The sequence below is a fragment of the Elaeis guineensis genome, chromosome 11, assembly GCF_000442705.2.
Source record: "Elaeis guineensis isolate ETL-2024a chromosome 11, EG11, whole genome shotgun sequence".
In the NCBI taxonomy this organism is placed as follows: Eukaryota; Viridiplantae; Streptophyta; class Magnoliopsida; order Arecales; family Arecaceae; genus Elaeis; species Elaeis guineensis.
In genome coordinates, this window is record NC_026003.2 from 121949192 (window position 1) to 121974460 (window position 25269).

The window sequence follows — 25269 nt, forward strand, 5'->3', positions numbered from 1 at the left end:
TGTAAATGGGGACTAATGTGGTTTAATTTGTGATTGTTACTAGTGAGGTCTAATCTTCATTTTTTCCCCTACCCTCTAGAATATCATGTATAGCAGAAAAATAATTAAAGCGCGTATCCAGGAGTTCCATCTGCGCTTTTGAATCATCAAATTTCTCTTTAGCATTCTAACATGTGCTCTGCTTTATATATATATATATATATACGTGCGCGTGTCTATAAAAGGTAGATTAGGAGTTTCCATTGAAAGATGGAATCCAACATCAATAATCGAAGCTATGGGATATGATTTATTCATTTAAACTTTTTATGCATTAAAAATCGTATAATTTGGAAGTGATGTGGTCAGAAATTCAAAAGTTTAAATAATACAAAACAATAAAATTTGATTTATTGATTAGGGTCTCCAAACAAGCAATTTAGAGGTAGTAAATTGTTGGAAATTGGAATCAGCGATATTGGATCCCAAACCTCCAGTCCCAACCGGATTTGAGAGAAAATCTACTCCACTGGATCCCAATCCGCTAAGCTGCTTCGCCCATGGCCTCTTCCAGCAATCCATTTATCTTCGTCCCGATGCGAGCCTCCGGGACTCCTCCGGACCGAAACGCCCTCCCTTCCGTTCTCATGTCCTGCTCGGAGAGACTCCAAGTTCGGGGATTTGATTCATGGTTTCGTGTGCAAGTTGGTCGATTCAAATAATGGCCTGGTTTCATCCATCATGATGTCCAGCCGAGATTTTGATGACAGTAATTTTTAGAAAGTTGGAATCTTTTGGTGATTCTTTTTATTTGGAACGCAGAATTGCGTAGAATGACGCAAATTTGATTCTTTTTAGACAAGGCGAGGAACATGTTCGATGAAATGTCTGAACGAGATGTCGTATCGTGGAACCTTTCAATTGCAAGCTGTGCCAAGAATGGAACCTATAAGGATTCTGTTGAGATGGTCAGGGAGATGGGTGTAGCTGGTTTGAAGCCTAATTCTTTCACTTTATCCAGCGTGCTTCCTATCTTCGCTGAATCCTTGGGTGCGTTCAAGGGGATGGACCATAGACACATGTTTCATTGAGATGTATTCATTGGGAGCAGCTTGGTTTGTATGCATGTAAAGTACACTAGAATGGAGTATTCACATCGAGTATTTGATCTTCTACGACAACCCGATGCCTTCTCGTGGAGTCTATAATTGCCGGATCCATGCAGAATGGCTTGTTTGATGTGGGGCTTAGATTGTTTATGCCAGTCTCATTTTTGAGCAAGGAAGTTAGGGAGGCATACAAGCTCGTTTCCACCATGCACACAAAACCAACTGCTAGCATCTGGTCCATGTTATTGGGTGCTTGTAGCATCCATAAAAATGATAAATTAGAGGATAAGTAGCTGCAAAAAAAAAAAAAAAAAAAAAAAGAGCTGGAACTCATGATTTTGGGATCTCATGTTCTCATGACGTTTATTTAATCAGCTGTTGGTACGTGGAAAGAAGCAGCCAAGTTGAGGATGGATATGAAGGATAAAGGGATGAGGAAGCAACCAGCTTGTAGCAGGGTTGAAATAAAGAACAAGCTACATGCATTTGTGCCACATGATAAATCCCATCCATTTTATGGTAAGATAAGTGATGGAGTATGTGCTCCATGGCTTTTAAAAAAGAGAGCAGAAAAGTGCAGAAGAGATATTAATTATGTTGTCATAGTGAGAGGCCTGCAACACTAGGCATCGTAAGTGCTCCTCTAGGAACTACCCTCTGAGTGACAAAGAACTTTAATGTGTGGACTGCCACGCTGCTTCAGAGTCTGGGAAGATTGTTGGGAGAGGGATGGTTGTGAGGGAATGTGAACCACTTCTATCAGTCCGAGGATGGGATGTGTTCATCTGGGGATTATTGGTAAGATTCAAGGGGAAAAAGATGCTCCAAATTTAACCTGACGTTGCATCCAAGCATCAAGTTGGTATTGGTGTATGAGGATATTGACTGGAAAGTACGTAAGACGACTGGTTTCAATTGCCAGAGTTTTATCTGTTCAAAATGCTTAAATATATTCTCAAGAATGAGCAAAAGATGGCATCTTTCTTGTGCCAAACCTCAGCTAAGATAATCAATGTTTTTCAGAATACTTGTACAGCTACCTATTCAGTCTAGATTCATGGATAATCATTATCACATAAGAATACTGATCATCGACAAATGATTGATGCAGTAGTTTATGTGCATTCTGAATTTCTTTAATGCAGTAGTTTATGTGCTTTCATATGTTGATTTCCATCTCTGCCTCCTCTGCTAATAATTACTTACTATTTGTATGTGACCTTGCTTGGTGATGTCAAAGGATTCAGAATCAATATATGATTGGCCGTAAAACCCATCTGTTTTTGTTGTCTATGTCTTCTTGATTATTTTTGACAACATATTTGCTTGACGTCATTGCTTTTTTGTTCATTTATTAGATTTTGCTTTTAACTTTTCACACTTGGAGCATATTTAGAAGGAAATGCCATACACGAGGAGAAGAGAGAGAGAGATGCATTACAGATATATATGGCTATATATGATGGATCTCATCTACCAATGCATGAAAGCAGATGCAAAAAAGATTAGGTATTTAATTGTGCATGTTTAGACTAGCATCAGCTTGGCTTTTTATCAGTGACCATTCTTTTGTGACACCAGCTGACTGCAAACAGTTGAGCTGAGCTTACACAGACTGTATATCTATGCCCATCAGATTTGTTGAACAATAGCTGTTGAATCCTGTACCATTTTTTTGGTTATACTCAATGACTTCTGACCATAAACATATATCTGAATCCGACCAATAAGATGAATGCCTTCCCTTTCTGCATGCACAAGCATTTAGGACTTTCTATTTTGTTATAACTACAGTATCAGAGATAAAAGAATGTCTGATGAAAAAGAACAGGACAGAAGACTGTTCTTTCCCTTTGAATTTTTTGGCCTTGGATCTAATGATGTCTGTTTAATGTGCGCAGAAGACCCTGTCAAGTTTATCCCATATTTGCATTTCACTGATACACATTGCAAGTTTCTTTCTTCACTATCACTCTTATCTCAGTTCATGCATGGTTCTTTATCACTAGTCCAATTAGACTGCTTACATTTTTTAAGCTGTTTGTTTTCAATTGGTCAGTGTTTGGTAGAGCCAATTTCCCATAATTACATTCTCTAAGCACATGGCTATCAGCATGAATAATTGAGTGGGTGCTTGTGGTTTAGTTTTGACTTCATCAACCCTTGTTTAATAGTTTTGTGATGGATGGGCCAAACATGACATATTGTTGCATGGCTACAAACATGTCCATGGACACCTGCTCAATAATATATGCGCCTGTGCGACAAACATGGGCCGTACCATGAGGAAAAGGAATCTTGTATTATGTTAGATGCTCCAAAATAATATATTAAGAATGACAACAATTTAGTGATAAGATAAATCATTCACAAATGGTTAGCAAATTAATTATAATCTTGGTTGATATCAATTTAGGCTCATTCTATTATTTGGTTTTGCCTACATCCAGGCTGTGGTCATGTAAAATTTTGTTGGGATCTTGATTATCTAGCTTTTTTGCAGTATTTGATTCACCATTAGGTGTTCATCTTTTTTTTTTTTTTTTTTTTGATTTAGCGTTTGCCGGATGATTGAAATTTTTGCTTAAATTAAGAAAAAGTATTTTTAAGATAAATAATTTAGCATCATAATTTATTTTTTATTTTCAAGCATGAGATAAATTATCTTAGATGAATAATATAGAAATATTTTTAATTAGAGGAAACAAGAAAAAAGATTTATCACACAATAAACTTTTGGAAAAGATCCTCCCATTAATACTTTTTTTTGTTTTGGTATCCTCATATTAAGATTTCTAGTTTGTCATTTTTCTATATAACATCAAATCATATAGCTGAATTTTTTTTTTTTTCAAATCAGGGCAGGTGAAAACTTCTTGTAACAGCACAAGAATTGATTTGGCTTCCTGTAACACCGGAACGTATTCTTTTCGAGTAAATTATTTCAAGCGAATTTTAGTGAAAATTAGGTGATTTGGACTACCATGTTATCAACGTGCAACCGATACCTTTCTCGCATCACGGCAGCTCTATATCGAGCGTATATTAAGCAAAGGGGCAGGCAGAAATATCATAAACAAAAATATTAAACAAAACAAATAAAAGAACAAAATATAAAATAAAGCCCCACCCGCCGTTTTTCCCTTTTCGGGCATTATCACATCCTTTTCCTCTTAATCCTCCTTTTCCGCCTCCGTCTCCTCCCTTCTCCTCTCCTCTCTCTCGTTTCTGGCTAACCGTTCGTAGAATTTGGGACCCCCCCGTCCCCCGCAATCTCCCTAAAATCCTTGTTTTTCTTGATTCGGTGCTGCATTCGATCTTTCTTTTTGATTGGAGAAGTCGATTTCCCCTCTTTTCCCTTCAATCCGATCTCAGGGTGCGACGCCGCTCCGCGTCTCGAGGATTGGTGTTGGATTTCGCGGGCCCGGGATTGGGTGGGGCGCGGGTGGGGTGGGGTTGGGGGGGGGGGGGGGGGCGGCGGGGGCGGTGCGGGTGGAATCGATTGCGGCGGTGGCATGCGCTTCGATTCCGCGGTAATGTGGATCGATTCCTAGGGACCGGCGGCTTCCGCGGTGGGGATGCTTAGGGTACCGATTTGGATATGGGATTCTGGAATCTGGCGGTGTGGGAATCGGAATGCGGAGCGTCTGGTGATTGGGGTGGAGGCATAGGGTTTCGCTTTGGTGGTAATGTAGGCCCCTAACATCTGGGAAATGCAAGGAGAGAAGTCACGTTGGTGGTGATTCCGGCTTGGGGTGGTCGTAAATCTTTGAGGATTGGATGAGCATGCATCTGATGCTTCTATTTTTGGTTCCAGTGGAAGGTTAAGAGTTCTTGAAGGGGTCTCTGGTGGGTTGTAGACGGAAAGGTTTCTTTTTTCTTTTAAATTCTTCTGAAGTATTCGAGGATTCTTTGTATAGAAGGAGCAGCTTTTTCGTGGTGTTGGATCAGTAGTTTGTCTGTTTTCTTGTTTGGATCTCGTCTTTTATTTTATAAATTATCATGGACCATGTTATTGGGGGGAAGTTTAAGCTCGGGAGGAAGATCGGGAGTGGCTCATTTGGCGAGCTCTATCTAGGTACTTTTAATTGCTTATCCTTTCTTGTCTTGATTTGCTTTGATGCTGTCTGTGTTTTATGTTTTAGTTTGGCTAGAGAGTTTAATATTTGTGTTGGGTTGATCTGGCATAGGTGTTAATATACAGAGTGGAGAGGAAGTGGCCATCAAATTGGTATGTGCTGAAAGTCTTCTTCCACATCTGAAGTCATCCAAAGTTTAGATGTATTTTTATTTTTTTTTTCTTTTTGTTTGTCCATTAATTTCTCTGAACTTTTCTGTAACTTATCATATGTTCAAGAATATGATATATCATATATTCAAGAATATGACAACATGTAATTGAATGACTAAATTTCTTTGTAAACTGCTACATATTTTTTTCCAAGATCAGATGGTGATGTTGTTACTAAAATGAACCATTCTGTTGGTTTTGGCGAAAGGTCTTTCATCGTAGAATTCAAGCAACTTGGCAGGTGCTGGGGGGTGGGGGGGGTGGTGTGGCAACTATGATAACTTTGCCAACATCTATTTTTCATCTTTCATATTGTACTGCATTATCAGAATTACTCCCATATATCCTCTTAAAAGTAATTGACCTGGTATTCAGCTATAAGGCTCTGACTGTATTTTTCAGAAGAAAGTTCTTATCTCTGCTTAGCTATGTGGCTTGATTTGTGATCTAATAATTCTTCCCTTCTCCTTTCCAGTCTTTAGAGTAAAACCTGTGGATTCCCTCCAGAACATGAGCTTATAATTAAGTCTTGTTCTTTAAGTAGAATGAAAAGTTGAGAAGGTATCTGTGGTCTGGTTCATGGACAATGGTCTTTGCAATTTTGAATTTGCAGGAAGAACCTGAGATTACATGTAATAGAAGTGATCTATGCAAATGGATTTTTGGTAAATTTTTATATATGGGTTCCTGACATTGTTATAGGATTCATATACTGTAGCATCATGTGGATTACAATGAAACTGGATAGGAGAACACAAGATGATTGCCAAACCTTATTTATGTCTCTGTGTCAAATGTGTTCAAAATTCTGCCTATAAAATATTTGATACTCACATGTTATATCTTCCATGCCAAGAATTTCTAATTTCCATTTGTATACTAAAATTATCAGGAATCTGTGAAGACAAAACATCCCCAGCTTCATTATGAGTCTAAATTGTATATGCTTCTTCAGGGTGGAAGTAAGTTAGTAGTCTCTAGATGTGCATTTCATCTGTTTATGTGGTCAGTCTTGGTAATTTCTTTGTTTTATGCTATTTAAATGAAGCTGGAATTCCCCACTTGAAGTGGTTTGGTGTGGAGGGAGATTACAATGTCATGGTCATCGATCTTCTTGGACCAAGCTTGGAAGATCTGTTTAATTACTGCAACCGGAAGTTATCATTGAAAACAGTACTTATGCTTGCTGATCAATTAGTGAGTACATGATTTTCTCACTGTTCACCACTTTACATTCTTAAGGAAGATGACTATTTATAAAAAAACAGAGAGAAGAATTTTTACCTTTGGCTACTGATTGAAAATTCTTGCTTAGAAACAACATTTACTTTGTTATTTTGAGTGCTTTAGTTATGTTCTCTATCTATGTTAACGAACAGCTTAACCGAGTTGAGTATATGCACTCAAGGGGCTTTCTTCATCGTGATATTAAGCCAGATAATTTCCTGATGGGTTTAGGTCGCAAAGCAAATCAGGTTTGCAACTACATCATTCCTACAATTTATACCAATTTGATGTGAAAAAGGTTGACTTCCATAAGATTAGTTTCTATTTAAAGAAAAAATCGTTGATGCATTTTTTTAAAAAAAAAAAAAAAAAACTCTTTTGCATTGGTTTATCCTTGAAATGTTCAGGAGATTTGTAGCCAAGAAAAATGTTCATAGATTATGTATTTAAGTAGCATAGCTGCATAGGTATTTTCTATACTAGACTTTATCATCAAATGGAATTTTAGCAGTTCAGTGTTTCAAGCCATTCATTGTGGTTTATGTGAAACATTTGTTGTCTTGACTTCTGGTTACCTTCAGAGTTGAACAATATTTCCATTGTGTTAATTTAAAAGGCTGGCTTGTAGATTTTGTTTATTAGATGTTCTCTGAGCATGTCAATGGTGTTATTGAGTAGTATTCACATGTTGTGATATATATGCTTTATTGGTTTCAGGATAGGAGTTAAATGGATAACAAAATGAATGCTGTCTTTTTTCTTGATGTCCTCATTTCTTATCATATATAGCTACTAGATGCTGGTTCTTGTTTGAATTACATAACAGAGATGGTGATCTATTTCCTTAAATTTTTGTTTTTGCTGGGACATTGTGTTTGATATCCTTGACTGCTTGGAATTGTGTGCTATCCTCCAAAAGAAAAGATAGCTTGGAACTGTGTGCCGCATGGTCACATCAGCCTGATGTTGTTTATGCATATTCAAGAGGCATTTGCTGTTAGCATATGATATTATTTGCAGTAAATTCGTTGTATTCCAAATAGTAGAATTAATATTCACCGATAGCTAAAAAGAATGAGTTTATATTTATATAATATGGACTGAACATATATTATCAACAACAGTGGCATTAGAGTACTTAATTATAGTACTCTTGGCATATCATAGTATTTTCCAATCACAAATTATCACCAATGTGCAATTAAAAATGAGCTTTCACATGGTGAAGAGCTTACCATGTTGCCCATTCATGGTTTAGGGTTACAAAACAAGATGATAAAATTGTATCTACCTTGAAGAAAGAGACTTGGAATTTGTCACACAAAGTGATATTTCATTTATATTTGTTGGCAATTTTTCGGTTTTATTCAAACCATGGGTGCTAGTACCGATACTGGCACTATATTATGCATTATTCGCTCAAAAAAAATATATTCACTCATATACTTATTTACAAAAAAAGTTAAAAAGAAATGGTGTTGCAATATAGTACTGGGAGACCAGACCGTCTAGGAGTTGGGACCATGGCATCTAGTAATCTCTTGGTGCCATCAAGACACAGACAAAACCTAAAGAAGGCTCAACATCGATATTTTAAACCTTGCGGAAATGTTTTCCAAAGTTAAGAGCCAAGAACCTAATTGTCACCTAATATCAATCATGGGAACCCTCCTGTAGTTTCTAATGTTACAAAAGGAAACAATCTTGGGTTGCTTGAAAGGCATGTTTTCAGAAAGGAATAACTGAAAAGGTATGATTGGTTCGATTTATGTATTACATGGATCCCATTAAACTCAATATTTCGAAAATGTATTATTTACATCTCAGTCAGATCTGTGCAGATGGTTTCCTCTATTGGGAACTAATGTATACTGTTTGGCAAGATGCTTTCCTTGCATGTCGTGTTGGACATCAATTACAAACGATGCTGTGAATGTTTTGAATTAGAAAATTTCGTAACATAAAGATTCTGTCACAGGTTGAGGTAGATACCCCTCTTTGTATTATTGTGGTTTTGTCTTTCACACCTATAATGGCCAGGCCATGTGCTTCCTGGAATTTAAATGTTTAACAGGGAAAAACCATATAAGCTAATCCTCTACCATGTAATGTGATTACTTAATTGCCCGAGCATCCTATGATGGGAGCAATTAATGCCAGGTTGGTCTGTGTCAGTTACTAATGGCAGCCACATCCTTATCACTGTAACCTTGCCAGGTATATTATAATCCCATAGGAACTCCAGTTAACCTAGTCTGATAGCTGCTTGATCTGTTGTTTGCGGAAAATGTTGATTACAGGAAAGACAGTGCTCTTGAAACTTGAGCATATAACAGAACCATCAGAGAATACCAGCATTTGCTTGTTTTAATGTTGTTGTTCATGATGGACCGGTAGAAGTGGATAATGAAAGTCAAAAATGTTAAGACAGAAAGGCATAAGATTATGCTGGTTCCCCATTGTTGCCTTGACATGTTCAGCTTTTCTTTAACTGTATTTTTATTCAGGGAATTTCTTTAACTGCCTGTTATGTATTCAGATTATGTATTGAGAGTATAAAGTTTTGCATGTGCATCTTAATTCCATGTTACAATTGCTTGTGCTGCTGGATCCATGAAACTTCATTTGTTATATTCAAATCCAAAATGTAGAACTATCACTTTTTGCTATTTTGATGCTCTGTCTTTATGTCAGGTTTATATTATTGATTATGGTCTTGCAAAAAAATATAGAGACCTTCAAACTCATAAGCACATACCTTACAGGTGAACAGTGACTTCTCGTATCACTTTCAGATTAAATAGTGCCTTTTCCTGCATATAATATTTAAGTCCAGTTGTTATTTGTTAATTTTTGCTTAGTGTTATATTTATTTGTGAGCTCAACTTGAAATGATTTTGTCATTCAACTCGTAGTTTAATTTAAGAAGGTCACGTTTGATACTATGGAATAAGAAAAAGTGCTGCTTATATGTTGCTACATACTTGGAAAATCACAAGATGACATGTTGGAGAAGGAGATCTAAAATATAGTGTCTTCTTTCATACACTATTTGTAGCCTTTGAATGGAGGTACCTAGCTACTTAAGTTCTCACTCAGCTAACTTCTGTGAAGTTTAGATATCTAGCAAGCCTCCTCTAGTAGTTAGATTATATGTTGGAGATGAATTGATTAAGCTGCATGGTCATTACAGAGGCATATTCCTTCACCCGATAAAACATTTAAATCCTCCAAGAACAAGTGACCACTTCGTTAGAGTTGGTCAAACGTAGATTGCTGGTTTCAGCTAATAATCTGTTGATTGACATGGTGGTGGGTCATTTCCTAGATTGGTTTTACTGGCTCATCAAGCCTAATTTTTTGCTTGTTCCTAGATAGTAGACTTGCCAACTAATCCCCTAATTCAACCCGCTTTGAAGTGATGTGATATGGTTCGAAGCTGCCGTCTTTCTTGTTCCTTGATAGTAGAGTATTTCAATTCAGCCCTTCATTCAACCTGCTTCACAAAGTGAACCAATTGGTTTAGTCAATATATTGTATGTGAATCAGCAAGTTGGTGTACAATTTGTTCCTAGATAAGTAGCCCATATTCCCTACTTTTCACTTATTATACTCTGTTCACCTGGCTAACCACTAACATATGTTTATCAGCACTGTTCTTGCATTCTGTTCATCATTGTACATTTCCTTGTATTGTATGTGTTCACCATCACTATAGCAAGTTATCTCAATGAGGAGAAATTGAATGGCAGAGGTGTTGAAGAGGGATTTATAAAGATGTGTGGACATTTTAGTGGCAAACATACGTTCACTTTATGTGAACAATTAAACCTAAAGTTGGATGGTGAGTCATCAATAATCATGTATCATCTTAACTAATCAATTTATCTCTGAAATTTCCTGATATTGGCACAGCCCTGTCAAGATGGTGCTTCAGGTTATCAGATTTTCCCAGAAAATAATTTAGACAAAGTCACCTTGCATTTCGTTTGCTTTTCTCCATCACTGGGAAAATCATTTGCTATGGATTATTACTTCTTGGAAGTTTATATCGTATTTTCTTGGATCTTTATATCCAAATATTCTCTATTTTGCATCTAGATGCTTTTAGTCACTGAAACAATTAAATAGAATTGTTAGGTCATATGTATAGAGCAGTAGAACCATCTGCTTCAAAGTCTTTAAATTCCCAAGTCCTTCCCATTATATATGGAATGTATAGATTGCTCACATTTTGTCTATACTGGTATTTTATGACTGCAGCTTTGTTGGATTGGGTGGGTTCAACTGTTCAAGTCCAGCCCATACCCGTCCCAAGCAAGAAAATACCCAGAACAAACCCAACCTGAAAGCAAAATTAAAACTAAAACTGAACTCTCATTGAACTCTAAATTTCGGAACCCAAACACAATTTATGTTGGTTAAGTTCAGGTCAGATCAGATTAGTCCAAAAAGGGCCCATGGTGATAAAATATGGGTAAAGTTTGGGTCAAGTCTGGTTGGAGCCCTTCAAATCATGGTTTTCAGAACCGTTCCAAACCGAACGGTTCGAGGCGTGCCGAACCGGATCGGCGGAGAATCGGGACAGGTCCTGCCGGATTTTCGAAAATGGTCCGAACCGATCAGTTTGGTACAGTTCAGTCCGGTTCGGCCCGGTTTGCCTTTTTTTTTCTGTTGGTTGTAGAACTTTTTTTTTAATTTTTTTTATTATTGGTACGGTACGTTACCGTACAGTACGATATTGTACCATACCGACCGACAACTAGCATGGGGTCCGGTATCAGTATTTAAAACCTTGCTTCAAATAGGTGTTAACCATCAGTGTCTGGGTCTGTTAGGTTGGGACCGTGGTAAGAAATTCTGACCTTTCAACTTGAAGTTAACTGACCTGGCTTACAGTGACTTAGGCCCCTTTTGGCTTGTGAATAAACTGGAATGAGCCTAAATAAACCCCACTTATTTGGCTTTATTTTTGCTAAGCAACAATTTTGGCATCAGAATAAACTCAATAAAGCATGTTAAAGGAAGGTGTACTTTTGGGGTTTTAGAAAAGCTGAAAGGCACCTTTTAGATACTTACTCCACTTTAAGTCAGATGAAGCTATTCGATCAAAATGGTTGAATAGTTTTATCCAGACTTGATCCTCCTATTCCTCTATTTTGATCCCAACTTATTCATTCCATTCAAATAACCTGAATAAAGCTATGCAACAAGGGTCAGTCAACCGCATTGCGATCTTGATTAGGAGTAAATTACTTGGCAAAATTTAATGCAATTATTTTTAAAGAATCCCCTGATACCATTCTTATGTTAATACAAGCCTCTTTCTTGCTCAAAATATATTAGGAGCAAGGTTTTGAATGCAAGTGGGATGACATGGCATCCCATTGCCCCGAGTGTTTGACTGGGGCATTGCCCAAGTGCCAGGATGGAATAAGAAAACGATTGGGATGTGATGGGACATCTACAGTCCAGGTTCCAATATGCAGGGCATCCCATTCCACTGGAAACCTGGATGACCCCATCCCATGGGATTTGAATCCTTGCTCTAGAGTGATGCAATACAGAAAAGGAAAATGATAAGAAAGTTCAGAACTTTACAGCAAACCCCTTTTCTAACTAATTACTTGATGCCTGAATTTTTTGTTGCCTAAATTCAGTAAATTGATGGACCTCTGCATTTTCTTCTAACATGGACCTCGGCCTCTAAGAGCACTGGTGGGAGCCTACCAACTGACAACAGTAACTAGAGCCAGGTCTCCTCTTTGGTTTGGTTCAAGGCAAAACTGCAAAGCAGCAAAATGTATGAGTCCTCTATCACTCACATGCATATATGTGTGTGTATGCATATGTATATGTATGTATATACAATGCACATATGTTTACACAGAAGGAAGGGGGGGTGATGGACTTGGCTACGCTTGAGAGTAGCCAAGTGCGGACTTGGTCACCTCTCCCATCATTTGATCTGCTCACATCCTGAAGCCAGCAAACCGCTATTAGTAGCGGCCAGGTCTGTTGCATCTAAAGAAAAGGAGAAGCATTACTTAATGGGATGGGATGCACCACCCACGCCCTCGCCCATCCCGCGGATGCACCCTGCCAATGGCCATCCCCCATCGTAGTTCCAACTATCTCTCGCCTTCCATTGGTTTTCTTCTCCATCATCTCTTCCTTGATTTTTTTTTCCTACGACTTCGCCTACTACGAGACCCAGGATCTAATACTCGGATGCACAAAGACAAGGCCTAGGGTCGTGCTTCATTATCCCTCTTCCCCTCTCCATTGTCTTTGTTGTTCTTTCTCTAACCCCCTTCTTCCCTTGTTATGAGGCCTAGGATCTTCGGCTCCCATGCGCAAAGGCAATGCCTAGAGCCAACACCCAGAGGTGATGCTTCATTCTTCTTCCCATCTCCACCATCCCCTTTGGTTTTTTTTCTCTCCAACCTCCTTCCCTTGCCGCGAGGCCCAGGATCCGCTGCGTGGAGGCGACACCTAGAACTAACGCTAGATTGGTCTTTATAAACTTTGGTAAATTGAGGATATGACATGATTGGTATGCAAGGAATGGTCTTTACAGTGTTATTGCTAAATTATGCTATGGCATGATTGTTCCTAAGGATGGTGGATTGAGGATATATGTGAGTTGGATGTTGATCTTTACAAGCGAGTGATGATTGTCTATGATTTCACTTTGGTTCTTTCCTTATCAATTGATGTGAATCATAATTTATAATATATATTGGATGATGTTTAATTTAGATGGTTTGCTTTTTTGCACCTCGTATTTGTTTTGATTTTGTTTTGGATAATTTTGGAAAGAGAATTTAGTCTTTCACAATCAGGATTAAGGACTTGTATCTTTTAAGTAACTCTAATTGTCTAGTAGTTTATCATGCAAAATGGAAACAATCTGCCATATTGCTTGATAGTGAGCCTACCATACCATGCTGGTAGCAAATGGATACGGTGTCTTGTACCGTACTGACACTTGGTACGCTGTCTTGTACCATACTGAACCGTGTATCGACATTGTAATAGAATGGTATCAGTACGGGGTTTAGTTTCAAGATGGCAAACCTTGGAAACAATTTTTTTTCTTTTTTTTATAATAAATAAGTGAAACAATTTTCTTACATTGCCAAAAAGATGTATGTTGAACAATATCAAAGTTTTGATCTTAAATTTGGTAAAGAGGAATCCTGCCATGAGACAACCCTAACCTGATCGAGTGTGACCAGTATCTTTTTATTTGTAGGACATTTGTGTTTGTTCACACAAACTAAGCATTTATTATCTGGGGTTAAGTGTTTCCATGAATGGGTTAGTGTTTATTTCCGTAGCATTAGTGTTTACCATTGCCGGGAAGGCAGGAAAGTAGAGAGCAATACTGCAAGTTTCAGTTCATCTCTTACACAATTAATCCTTCTTTATTGTTGTTTACTACAGGCAACCCTCACCTCATGGAGTGTGGCCAGAACTTCTTTTGTTTATTTTTGAGACTTTTGTGTAGACTAGGTGTTTATCATTTGAGATTAAGTGTTGATCATGGACATGTTTGTGCTTATTACTGCAGTGTTTATGTTTAACATCGTGGGAAAGGCAGGAAGGTGGGGAACAATCTTGTAGTTTTCTATTTATCGCTTTTATTTTGTGTTTACTCGTAGTTGGTTAGTGTTTATTTGTAAATACTTGATATTTTTTTTCTCCATACTTACTATTCATCCTTCTCCGTTCTTGTTTGCTTCAAGGCAGTCCTCACATGATCCAGTACAACCAGAACTTTTGATGTTTATTTCTATGATATTTGTGTTTATTCCTACAGACTAGGTGTTGACCATTTGGGCTTTTTGTAATGGACATGCTAGTGTTTGTTCCTGCAACATTAGTGTTTCCCATCGTGGGAAAGGCAGAGAGCAAAAATTAATTTTTTTGTTTATGAGTTACGCTATTATACAAGATGAAATGCATCCAATTTCGTTGGATCTTGTCTAAATTGGCAATTGGCACTCTGTAATTCTAAATTTTATGTTTTTGGGTCTTGCATAGTAATTGATACATTGTAATTTTGTTGAATCATGTCTTGGATGGTCAATGCTTAATGTTTCTTCTTAAGTTGTGAATTCATTTGTGGTCTTCTTGAGTGTCACTCCTAGGTAAGCACTTAAGATGCAGTCGTGCAATGGAAAAGGATTGAGAGAAAATTTAAAGAGAATAAATGCTAAATGCTCATGAATAAACAATTACAGGCTAGGAGTAAACACTAATAGTGCTAGAGATAAACAAAAAATTGATTTCTGCTCTCTGCCTTCCTGCCTTCCCCATCATGGTAAAGACTAATGGTGTAGGAATAAGACTAACCTATGTTAAACACTTAAACCCAAATGAGAAACACCTAGCTTGCGGAAATAAAAACAAATGTCACGTAAATAAAATAGAAGAAGTTCAGGTCACACTTGGTTAGTTGAGGGTTGCCTTGTAGTTAAACAGCAGTGGAGAAGGATGAACAGAAAGTTTGGAGAAAAAAAATACTAAGTGCTTAAGAATAAATGCTAACCGGCCGAGGTAAACACAAACTATGTAAGCGATAGACAGAAAACTGCAGGATTGCTCTCTACCTTTTCTACCATGATAAGTACTAACTCTATGGTGATAAACACTAATGCATCCATGATAAATACTTAACCCCGAATGATAAACACTTAGCTCTGCCAAAAACCATAGAAATAAGTAGAAAATGTTCTGGCCACACTCGGTCACCTGAGGGCTGCCTTATAGTAAATAGCAACAAAAAGGGATAAACAGAAAATATGGAGGGAATATACAGTAAGCACTCAAAACTAAATACTGTCATGTTGGTAATAAATACCCATCATGTAAGAGATAAATAGAAAATTGTAGGATTACTCTCTGCCTTCCTGCCCTCCTCACGATGGTAAACACTGATGCTGCAGAAATAAACACTAATCTATCCATGATAAATGCTTAACCTAAAATGATAAACACCTATTCTACAGGAATAAAAAGAAATGTCACTGAAATAAACAGAAAAAGTTCTGGCCACACTTGGTCAAGTGAGGGTTGCCTTGTATCAAACATCAACCGACAAGGATAATCAGAAAGTTCAAAGGGAACAAATACTTAGTGCTCAAAAATAAACACTAACAGGTTTGGAGTAAACATGAACTGTGCAGGCGATAAATAGAAAATTCCAGGTTTGCTCTTTGATTTTCTGCCTCCCTAATAATGGTAAATGCTGATGTCGTAGAAATAAACACCAATCGTTCCACGATAGACACTCAACCGCAGATGATAAACACCTAGTCTGCAGGAATAATTACAAGCATCTCAGAAATAAATAGATACAGTCGAGGCCACACTCGGTTAGATGAGGGTTGCCTCATTGCTAGATTGCTTTCTGCCAGGTTTAAGATCAAGACTCTGATGTGCATCTTTTGATGGTGTAAGAAATTATTTTCATCTCTTCATTAAAAACAGATAATAGAAAGTGTGGTTTTCATTTTGCACAATGAATTGTTGGACAATTTGAGGTACTTGAAGAATAGAAGCCCTTAGTCTTGGTTGGGGAAGTATTGAATTACCCTTCCACCATTATCCAATACAAAACAAAAGCAAATATCAAGTGCAAAAAAGCAAAATATCCCCATTGTAAATTAAACATCATCCAGTATACATCATAAACTATGATTCACATTGTTGACTAGGAAAGAATCAAAACGAACAACGTAGACAACCATCACTCACTTGTAAAGATCAACATCCATCTCACATATATCTAGGGCTGAGCACGGGTCGGGTTTAGTCGGGTTGAGAGAAAAATTTCATCCGACCGGACCCAATCGGGTTGAAGAAAATTCAATCCGCTGCCGACCGTTTATCATATATAAACCGTTTGAAACCGAAGTGAACGGTTTGCAGTGGGTTCAAGTGGGCTGTGTCGGTTTGAGCTTCAGTGTTGATCCAATGTTGATTCAAATCCAATATTGGCCCACTTAAGCTTATTTGCTTTTTTTTTTTTGTCAATTTAATGCAAAAAAGGACTAAACCTTTAGAATGAAGTCTAAACGAAGTATTGAAGTATTGAAGTCTAAATGACGCCATCCAAAATAAAAGTAAGTGTGTGAAATACTATATTGGTTGGGTTCGGTTTGGGTCTTTTAACCGATCGAAACTGATATTTATTGGGTCGGATTAGGTGGGTTTCTTCGGGTTTTGGTTATTTGTTCAGCTCTACATATATCTTCAATCCACCAAAACTGGGGACCAACCATGCCATAGCATAATTTAGCAACAATATTTTAAAGACCAATCCTTACACAACAATCATGCTATATCATCAATCCATCAATGCTTTTAAAGACCAATCCAAAGATAGGGGAAGAAAGAGACTGAATGATCGACTCTAGTTGTTGGCTTTGGGTGCTACCTCTGCACGTTAGAGTCGCAGATCCTAGGCCTTGCATCAAGGGAAGGAGGTCAAAGGAAAAAAAAAAAATCAAGGCAAGGATGAAGATAGAAAGAAGGAGAACAAAGCATCTGCTTTGGGCATTGGCACTAGAGTTGCATCGGAGCCATGGATCGTGGGGCTTGCAGTGGGTGAAGAAGGTTAGAGAAGAAACCAGAGGAGATGGTAGAGAGGTGAAGGAGAATGAAGTGTCGGCTCTAGGCATTGTCTCTGTGCATCAGAGCATCGGATCTTGGCCTCAAAGCAAGGGAAGAAGGAGGTGGTCAGAGAAAGAAATAGAGGAGATGGTGGAGATGAAGACCAAAGAGGGAGAAAGAGAGAGAGTGAGATAGAGAGAGAGGGGCGGCGAGTGGGTACCAGGGTGGTGTGTGGCTTTGAGCATGGGCAGCATATCCCATCCCATCCCATTGGTGCATTGGACCTGGCTGCTGTTAATGACAGTTTGATGGCTTTCAAGATGCACGTTGATCAAATGGTGGGTGAGGCAAATGGATCTAGACTTGGCTACACCCAAGTGTAGGTGTGTCGCTAGGTTCATCTCTCTCTCTCTCTCTCTCTCTCTCTACACACACACACATGCCTGCAGGCATGAATTGTATATATGGCTTCTTGAATGGATATACAGTCACAAGAATCATGAAGTGATGCCCCAGTTTTGTTTCTTGAATGGCTTCACTTGATTTGGATTGTTAAATATGACGATCTCAACTTGGACCAGGCTGAAAACTTTGCATGCAGGGGGGGTAGCTCAGGCCTATTGCTAGTAAATTTGCATGTGCTTTGGTTTGATTGGAGCCTCCAGTACATAACTACCTTAAGTATGAGTCTCATTTTGGGCCACGTTGCCATAGCCACCCTTATGCATGGAACTATATTAAACTGTCATTTTATTCCTGGTAATTTGTTTCTCTAAAAACTTGAAATGGTCCCAATGCCATCTTTTATTGTTTTATTGGGAAACTAATACTTATGATATTCTCATTGTGTATTTTTAATCCATGTTTGCAAAAGTATCGGTGTATATGTACGCAGTATGCATGCATGCGCATATATATTTATGATATGTTTCACGCCATGTATATGTATATGGACATGTAAAATGTTTTATGCTTCCTCGTAACTCTGTTTTTATTTTTCCTTCATATGGTTGTACCCTGGCAACCATGTTAATTAATGTGTGCTTATCTCATTGACAATAATTTTGAGAATATGCCTTCATTCAAACATCTGTATGTCCAAGTCATTTTTCTTGAGACACATATTAATAAATGTTTGCCTTTTGGTTCATTCACTGAAGACGTATTACATCCTGTTTTACAGGGAGAACAAGAATCTTACAGGAACAGCAAGATATGCCAGTGTCAATACTCATCTTGGAGTTGGTGAGTTGTCATGCCTCACATATTTTAACTGTTTGCTGGTTTCATGCCCTTCATTGATCCAGCAACTGTCTGTTCCTCATTTTTCTGCAGAACAAAGCAGGAGAGATGATTTGGAGTCTCTTGGTTATGTGCTTATGTATTTCTTAAGAGGAAGGTTGGTTTTACAATTTCTGTTTCATTTTCTTCTTTGGCCATGATAGTGGATGCTTATAGTTTTATGCTTATTTTATGTTCTTTATTTTTTTGGTATTTGCACTTTAGCCTTCCCTGGCAGGGTTTAAAAGCTGGCACTAAAAAGCAGAAGTATGATAAGATTAGTGAAAAGAAAATGCTGACTCCAGTTGAGGTACTTTAAAATGTTCTCATGTTTTCTGTATCTTTCAATTTGAACAGCAAATGCATTTAAAGATCTTAAGTTTGATGATCATATGATTACATTTCGTTGCAATTACAGGGAGATTAACAAGATATATTGCACTACATTGTGATGCAGGTGCTGTGCAAATCATATCCATCAGAGTTTATTTCATACTTCCATTATTGTCGGTCATTGCGTTTTGAGGACAAGCCAGATTATTCTTACTTGAAGAGACTTTTCCGTGACCTCTTTATTCGAGAAGGTGGGTCTGATCAATAAGTTTTGTTTTGATTTTGTAATCCTTCTCCAATGTTAGTTCTACTCAGTCAAATCAAAAGATGTCACTGCAAGTTCTATCTGCCTTTTTCTAGAATATGCTATGTGGCTCCTGACAAAAGAACTGTACAGGTTATCAATTTGATTATGTATTTGACTGGACAGTATTGAAGTATCCACAGATTGGTTCCAATCCTAGAGCGAGAGTATGTATTATAAGTTACCTTCCATGTTCTGAGTTTGGCCTATATTGCTGCTCTCATGTGCTTATATTCCATAATTTCTTAACTTTCAGCAGCCCAGTGGAAGAACAGGTGGAGCTATTGGACCATCTGTGGAAAGGGCAGAAAGAACTTCAGGTTGTTTTCTAATTCTGGTAAAGTTATTATCTGGGAAGGGCCAGCAGATGATCATGGGATGTCTGACAAACTAAGCTTTCTTTCTTCGCTTTTCAGTAGGGCAAGAGATTCGTGATAGGTTCTCTGGTGCAGTTGAAGCATTTGCCAGGAGACATGGTTCAGGTTCTGGTCGTCATGGAGACCATTCGAAGCACAAAGCTTTAGAGGATTCACTGTTGTCACCCAAAGAGACTGTAAGTCATATTAATTGGAGTTTTTTTTTTCTTTTAAGATTTTTCATTCTTCCCTGAATCTAAAATTGCCCATGTACCTCATGTTTGATTATCTAGAATTATTGTGCAAAGTTATAATATCCAGGTATTTTTCATTCTTCCTTTTTTTGCTTGTTCCAAAGATGCTGCATGGTTGTACATTAAGCTTATTACAAGCATCTTTATGTGCAATCCATCAAGATTGTCAGAAGTGCCTAGGTGGTCTGACCTTGGCACTTTGACGATCCAACCACCTAGGCACCTATTGCATTCCAGGCCTTTAGGTGAGCTTGCTGCCCAAGCACTTGGTTGGCACCCAGGCAGGTGCCTGGTGCCTTGTTCATTGATTTATTGAAGTCACTAAATTTTTTCTGCCTTTTGTTTTAAAAAGTGTTCATGTCAAGAGAGAAAGAAGTGGAGTCCATGTTATGTTTCTAGGAAAAATTTTAACATGTGCTTTATGATACTGATTGATACCAGAAACATATTATGTTTTCTCAAGAAGCTTTAAATACTTTAAATCACTTAATAGAAAAAAATATTAAGTAAAACTAAAGTGAAAGAATTCTCTATCCCACGACTCACGTAGTTGACGACCTTCCTCATTATCAAAATGATTTTCATTGATATGTTTTTCATGGACCACATATGACTATATATGAAACCATATTATTTTTTTTTCATTTTTTTTATTTTTCATGTGCTTTCTTTGCTACCTAAGTTTTCAGCCTAGGCCTCTAAAGGATTAAACTCCTTGGATCGCCTAGCCGATTTGGACAACCTTGCAATCCATGAAGTTACAATATTGAAACTTATTTTCATCTCATGTTGAAGAATGCTCTTAGGGCATGTTGAAAAGGTTCTTTAATCATTAAATGATAGGATTTGAAAATTGACCTTATTGATGACCTTTTTGAGATGTATGATTTTCCCCCTCATTGTAATCTTTAAGGGAATATCTAATACGACAAATGGGAGGATTGTATATGATTCTTTCTTTGAAGAGTGTTGCTAAAATTATGAGCCATAGGATAGCACTATCTTATATTTATTTAGGAATTCTTGTGCTAGATGTGCAACAACTCTTTCCACTGTCATTTGGTGCAACTTACGCTTCCAGTTGAGGGAAGATGTTTATGCAACATGCTCTTTTCATGTATCAAGTACTAACACATTTATATGCAATAAACTACCCTTTTTTTGACTTTGTCCTTGAAGATACTACATGGATTGCAAGTGACTACCTTTTCCTTTCTACTATTGTATGTTTGTGAGAAAAATCTCAATCCCTTGGAATGAATACATATGTATCTTAACTCTTCAAACTCTCCAAATTTAGTTGTGTGGAAGTATTGGCACTTTTGGACTTGGACATGATACTATGTAGCTCAGCGTTCCATTTATTGCCTTGATCACATTGGCAATATGTTTCACTGCTGGACTCTTTTCTTTGTAGTGACATGCAGGGAATTTAGTTTCAAATATTGGATGCTTAAGGTGTTAATATATGTTTTTATATATGATTACCAGGGTTGTAAATCCATGCAGTCAATCTAACATGGCTTGTGTTTATCTTATATTTGCCCATGGAATAACTTGATGCAACTTTAGTATCAACTTAACCAAAAGGTACAAGAATGCCTAATGTTATGGACTTACAACTGAAAAGCTTAAGCTGTTGGGATGAGGAACAGCCTGGGATAATAGACCCATATGGCACCCCTATTATTAGTCTATGTAGGGTTATGACAATCTTCCCCACCTAACCTCATGATGCCCTCATCATGGTTGGCTCCTACTCGAGAGTGGGGCCCCACCCATGGCATAGGTCCTACATGACCCTGCCAGGTCCTCCTCAACCTTGGTATCCCCCAGTGAGGGGCCCACAAGACTAATAAGGGTTGGGATGCACATTGGGCTAGGCTCTAATACCACTTGTCATGGACTCAGTCCAAAAGCTTAAGCTTTCAGAATAAGTCCGTGATGCTAAGCAGAACTCATTAGTGTGAGGATTTTTTGTATATTATTCTATTCTTCGTGAGTTAAGAATTGGTCATGATAGAAGCATTTGGGCCCACTACTAGGTTTTAGTGCTCTCTCTCCATATATGTATACACACATACGTGTGTATATGTGTGGTCGCCCTGCGTGCATGCATGTGTATATACATGCATGTGCATGTGTGTGCATGCATGTGCGTGCATGTGGGCATGTGTTGAGTGTGTGGGTGTTTGTGGGTGTATGCATGAATGTGCATGCGTGTGGGTGTTTGTGGGTATGTGCATGTTGTGTGCCAGGGTTTGTCAAGGTTAATGTGTCTGGCAAGATTTCTCAAGGTTAATGTGTCTGGTCTGGGTGGGTGGGGGGGTGTGGTGGGCTTGCTCACGAGGGAGGAAAATGAGGCTTGTTGTTTTTTTCAAGGAGGCGAGCTGAAGCTGGTGGATGGTAGTGGAGGAGCATTGGTTGGATTGGAAGAGTTTGGTGGTGAAGACTATCTATTGTTTTCTTGTCAATCCTCTTCCTCTTTTCAATTTAGAAAGAGCAAAGGTCAGCACCTACCTGGCTTGGTGGGTTGGTCGTCAGAGTGGCAGTAATTAAGAGAGGATGGTCGGGCAACTTGGCTTTGTGATAATTTATTTAGTTGGCATCAAATAAGATTTGGGTTGTTTTATCTTTGAGACTCATTGAGTCACTCCACTCATTTTACTTTTTTGTTGCTCAGCAAGTCATATAATCCAAAATCTATCCCAAGGACAGTTTAATGAAGGGGAAGTTTTTTGGCTCTGGTCCACTTGAAAACCTGCTGAGTCAAGTTGACTGAGCTGATTTCCAAGTTCACTTGGTGAAGTTTGGTACACTGGGTATTGAATGTTGGCTTGCCATTGTAGTGACCAAGGAACTTTCGAGTCTTTGTTTATCTAGTTATGAGCTTTCTCTTCTAATTGAACCCTGTTTTACATTTCTGTTGTAACGGATTGTTAAGGCTGTGGGAACCTTGTTCACAAGAATTTTTTTGAATCGTCAGGGTCAAGCTGACTTGCTTAATTTGTAAGATCTTGAACTAAAGTAAGCCCAATCTGATTATAAAGAATCCACTTGTGTTTGTGGTTGATGGACGGTAGCGGTGACTTGTTAGGTGTGACAGTGTTTGACTCGGAACAAGCTTGGTGTTGTTTTGGTGCACTTTGAGAAACTTAACTTTGCTGAAATTTGTTCAGAGTTATGTGTTGGTTGTCACATTCAAGTACTATCACGAGATGCTTCAAACTACTTCTCAAACATAATGTTATCTGGAATGTTTCTCCGTTTCATAGCATGGCAATTTGCATCAACATGATGTAGTTTAAAATGAGATAAAATACCAACCACAACTGTAGCAGTGGCTTGTCCAGCCTTCTCCCAAGGAAATATGCTGATTATTAGACCCCTTTCTCACATAAGTATAAATGTCACTGATGACAAAGATAACCCTCAACACCAATGTCCAATCTATAGCCTTATAATGTATAACAATTCAGTGACAGAAATGTCCATTTGTATCTTACGTGCCAGAAGGTGTATGTTGGGAAATCCTTAAATGACTTTTAACAAGAAGAGCAGGAAAAGTAAGAAAACAACTCCAATCTTGGCTCTAATTAGTTCAACTGACAGTCCAGATATTCTCTGGAGCTTAATCAATGTAAACTATGGACACTATATGAAGGTGGTCGAGTTCCAGTTTTCGTTTGGAAGTGATAGTTAAGAGGCCAAGTTGCAAAAATTTTGCAGGTAAATCCACAAACTCCTCTTGCATCATGAAGGATCGAAGCACTTCCATTACAAGTCTTGATGTGTTTTTATCCTCAAAGAACCAGCTGTTTTTGTTCCTTTCATTCTTCTGCTGGGTAATGGCACGATCAAAAGTTGATTTGATATTTTGTCTAGAAACGCATTCACAATTATCGCAAGGCTTCTTTGAATTATCACAGCACATTAGTGGATGACTTAAGTTCTTTACTGGGAAATCACATGATTTTTTTTTTTTTTGTCTGTTTCTGCTTATATGACAAAGGGAAGTCATTTCTAAATGCATTTTGTTTTTTAATGGGTGTGTCATTGACAACATATGGTTTGGCTATTAGGCCCATGATTCAGATAAAATCCGTGCATCATCTTCTCGAAATGGCAGCACATCAAAAAGGGCCGTCATTTCAAGTAGCCGGCCCAGTTCTTCTGCAGATCCAAGTGATCAATTCAGTCGCACATGTCGGTTGGTCTCCAGCAGCACTAGCAACCGCCCATCCACCACCCAAAGACTCCATCATTCTGGACCAGAGGCCAGGGTCTCATCACTTGCTCGAAATTCTTCAGGAAGGGTTTCCCGTGATGACCCTCCTCACCGAAGCTTTGAGTTCCTCTCGATCAGTGGTGAGCGGAGGAAGTAAAGAGGAAAGAGGTCAACTGATAAAGAACTTTGCTGCTCATTTAAAGAATTTGATATTCTTTGCCATTTCGTCAACATTTTCATGACCATTTTATACTAATTGATTCTCTGTTCATATCCTTTTCTACCCATTGGGATGAGATCTGCTTAATTGGCAAAATTTCATTCTCATTTGCGTATATTCATTGCCTGAAACCCTTGGTAATTCCCAATTGACGGTGGTAAGGTGCTTAAGAGCAATTCAATTAGCAATCTATTGTCCTTACTTATTCTTAAGGATCGATCAAGGAACAGTATATTCTCATCCTGGGCTGCTCAGGCCTTCTTGTGTTGTAGGCTTAAAACAGGGATGTGCGTGTTCCTGCAAGATAATTGTTTATATGAGACTTATTCAAATAAAGTACTGTTTATGCCCCATGGTCTTTTATTTTTCATTAAAAGCTAATATATCCAAGAGTTTTTGTTGGAGAAACGTGTGCAAATGATCGGGTTTGTCTCTCTCTTTTAATGCCAAATAATCTGGGGGCTTCTGGTCTGCAAATTCTGCTGTGCTTAGAAACATTTTTGTGCTTAATACAGTTTCTTGCTTAGAGACTCAAACCCATTTGCTCTAATGCTTCTAATCTGAAGGTTAAACCTATCTTTCTAGACTGCGTCGTTAAATTCTTTGCTTGGTTTTTGGTAGGACTATTGTTCTGTCCCTATGCTCGGCTATTTACAATGGGGCATGGCTGTTCTTCATGTATTTCCTTGTTTTACTATCTTTCATCTCGCCTCTGCCCAATTTGCATGTCAAAATGGTTATCCCTTGATGACAAAAACCACTTGCGTGGTACATCAAACTCCTTTACGGATATTACATGTTCTCCAATCTTGAGAAGCCAGTGAAAATTTTCCGAAATAAGTTCCCGGTGATCCACCGTGATTGAAGCCCAAACCTGACGAAACGGTGTGCCCGTCTATCCATGCATGACACGATCCGTAACCCGCCCACTAACTTCGCCCGAAGTTGAGGGGGTTGGAGAGTTCCTCTTAATCTCAAAAAAAACAAAAAATGATGGTGTTGGATTGGACGGGGGCCAGCTAAACGGAAGATCGTAGAATCCGATCAGCCTCTTTTGGCGGCGC

At 38.2% G+C, this 25269-nt stretch overlaps 1 protein-coding gene across 3 annotated transcripts; it reads left to right on the plus strand.

The window, feature by feature from the left end:
• The first annotated feature begins 4219 nt into the window (after positions 1-4219).
• Positions 4220-24556, plus strand: LOC105054474 (casein kinase 1). Of its 3 annotated transcripts, none has more exons than XM_073245406.1 (14): positions 4220-5166; positions 5279-5319; positions 6272-6341; positions 6428-6576; positions 6759-6854; positions 9301-9371; positions 18413-18474; positions 18565-18628; positions 18736-18820; positions 18968-19094; positions 19241-19314; positions 19404-19467; positions 19564-19700; positions 22441-23937. In XM_073245406.1, exons 1-14 carry the CDS (start codon positions 5091-5093, stop codon positions 22450-22452), a joined length of 1128 nt encoding a protein of 375 aa, XP_073101507.1. In that variant the 5' UTR covers positions 4220-5090; the 3' UTR covers positions 22453-23937. The 3 variants fall into 3 exon arrangements, with proteins under 3 accessions (XP_073101507.1, XP_010934295.1, XP_010934296.1); XM_010935993.2 differs by having other exon boundaries at positions 4223-5166; positions 23840-24556; XM_010935994.2 differs by having other exon boundaries at positions 4223-5166; positions 19407-19467; positions 23840-24556.
• The last annotated feature ends 713 nt before the right edge of the window (positions 24557-25269 follow it).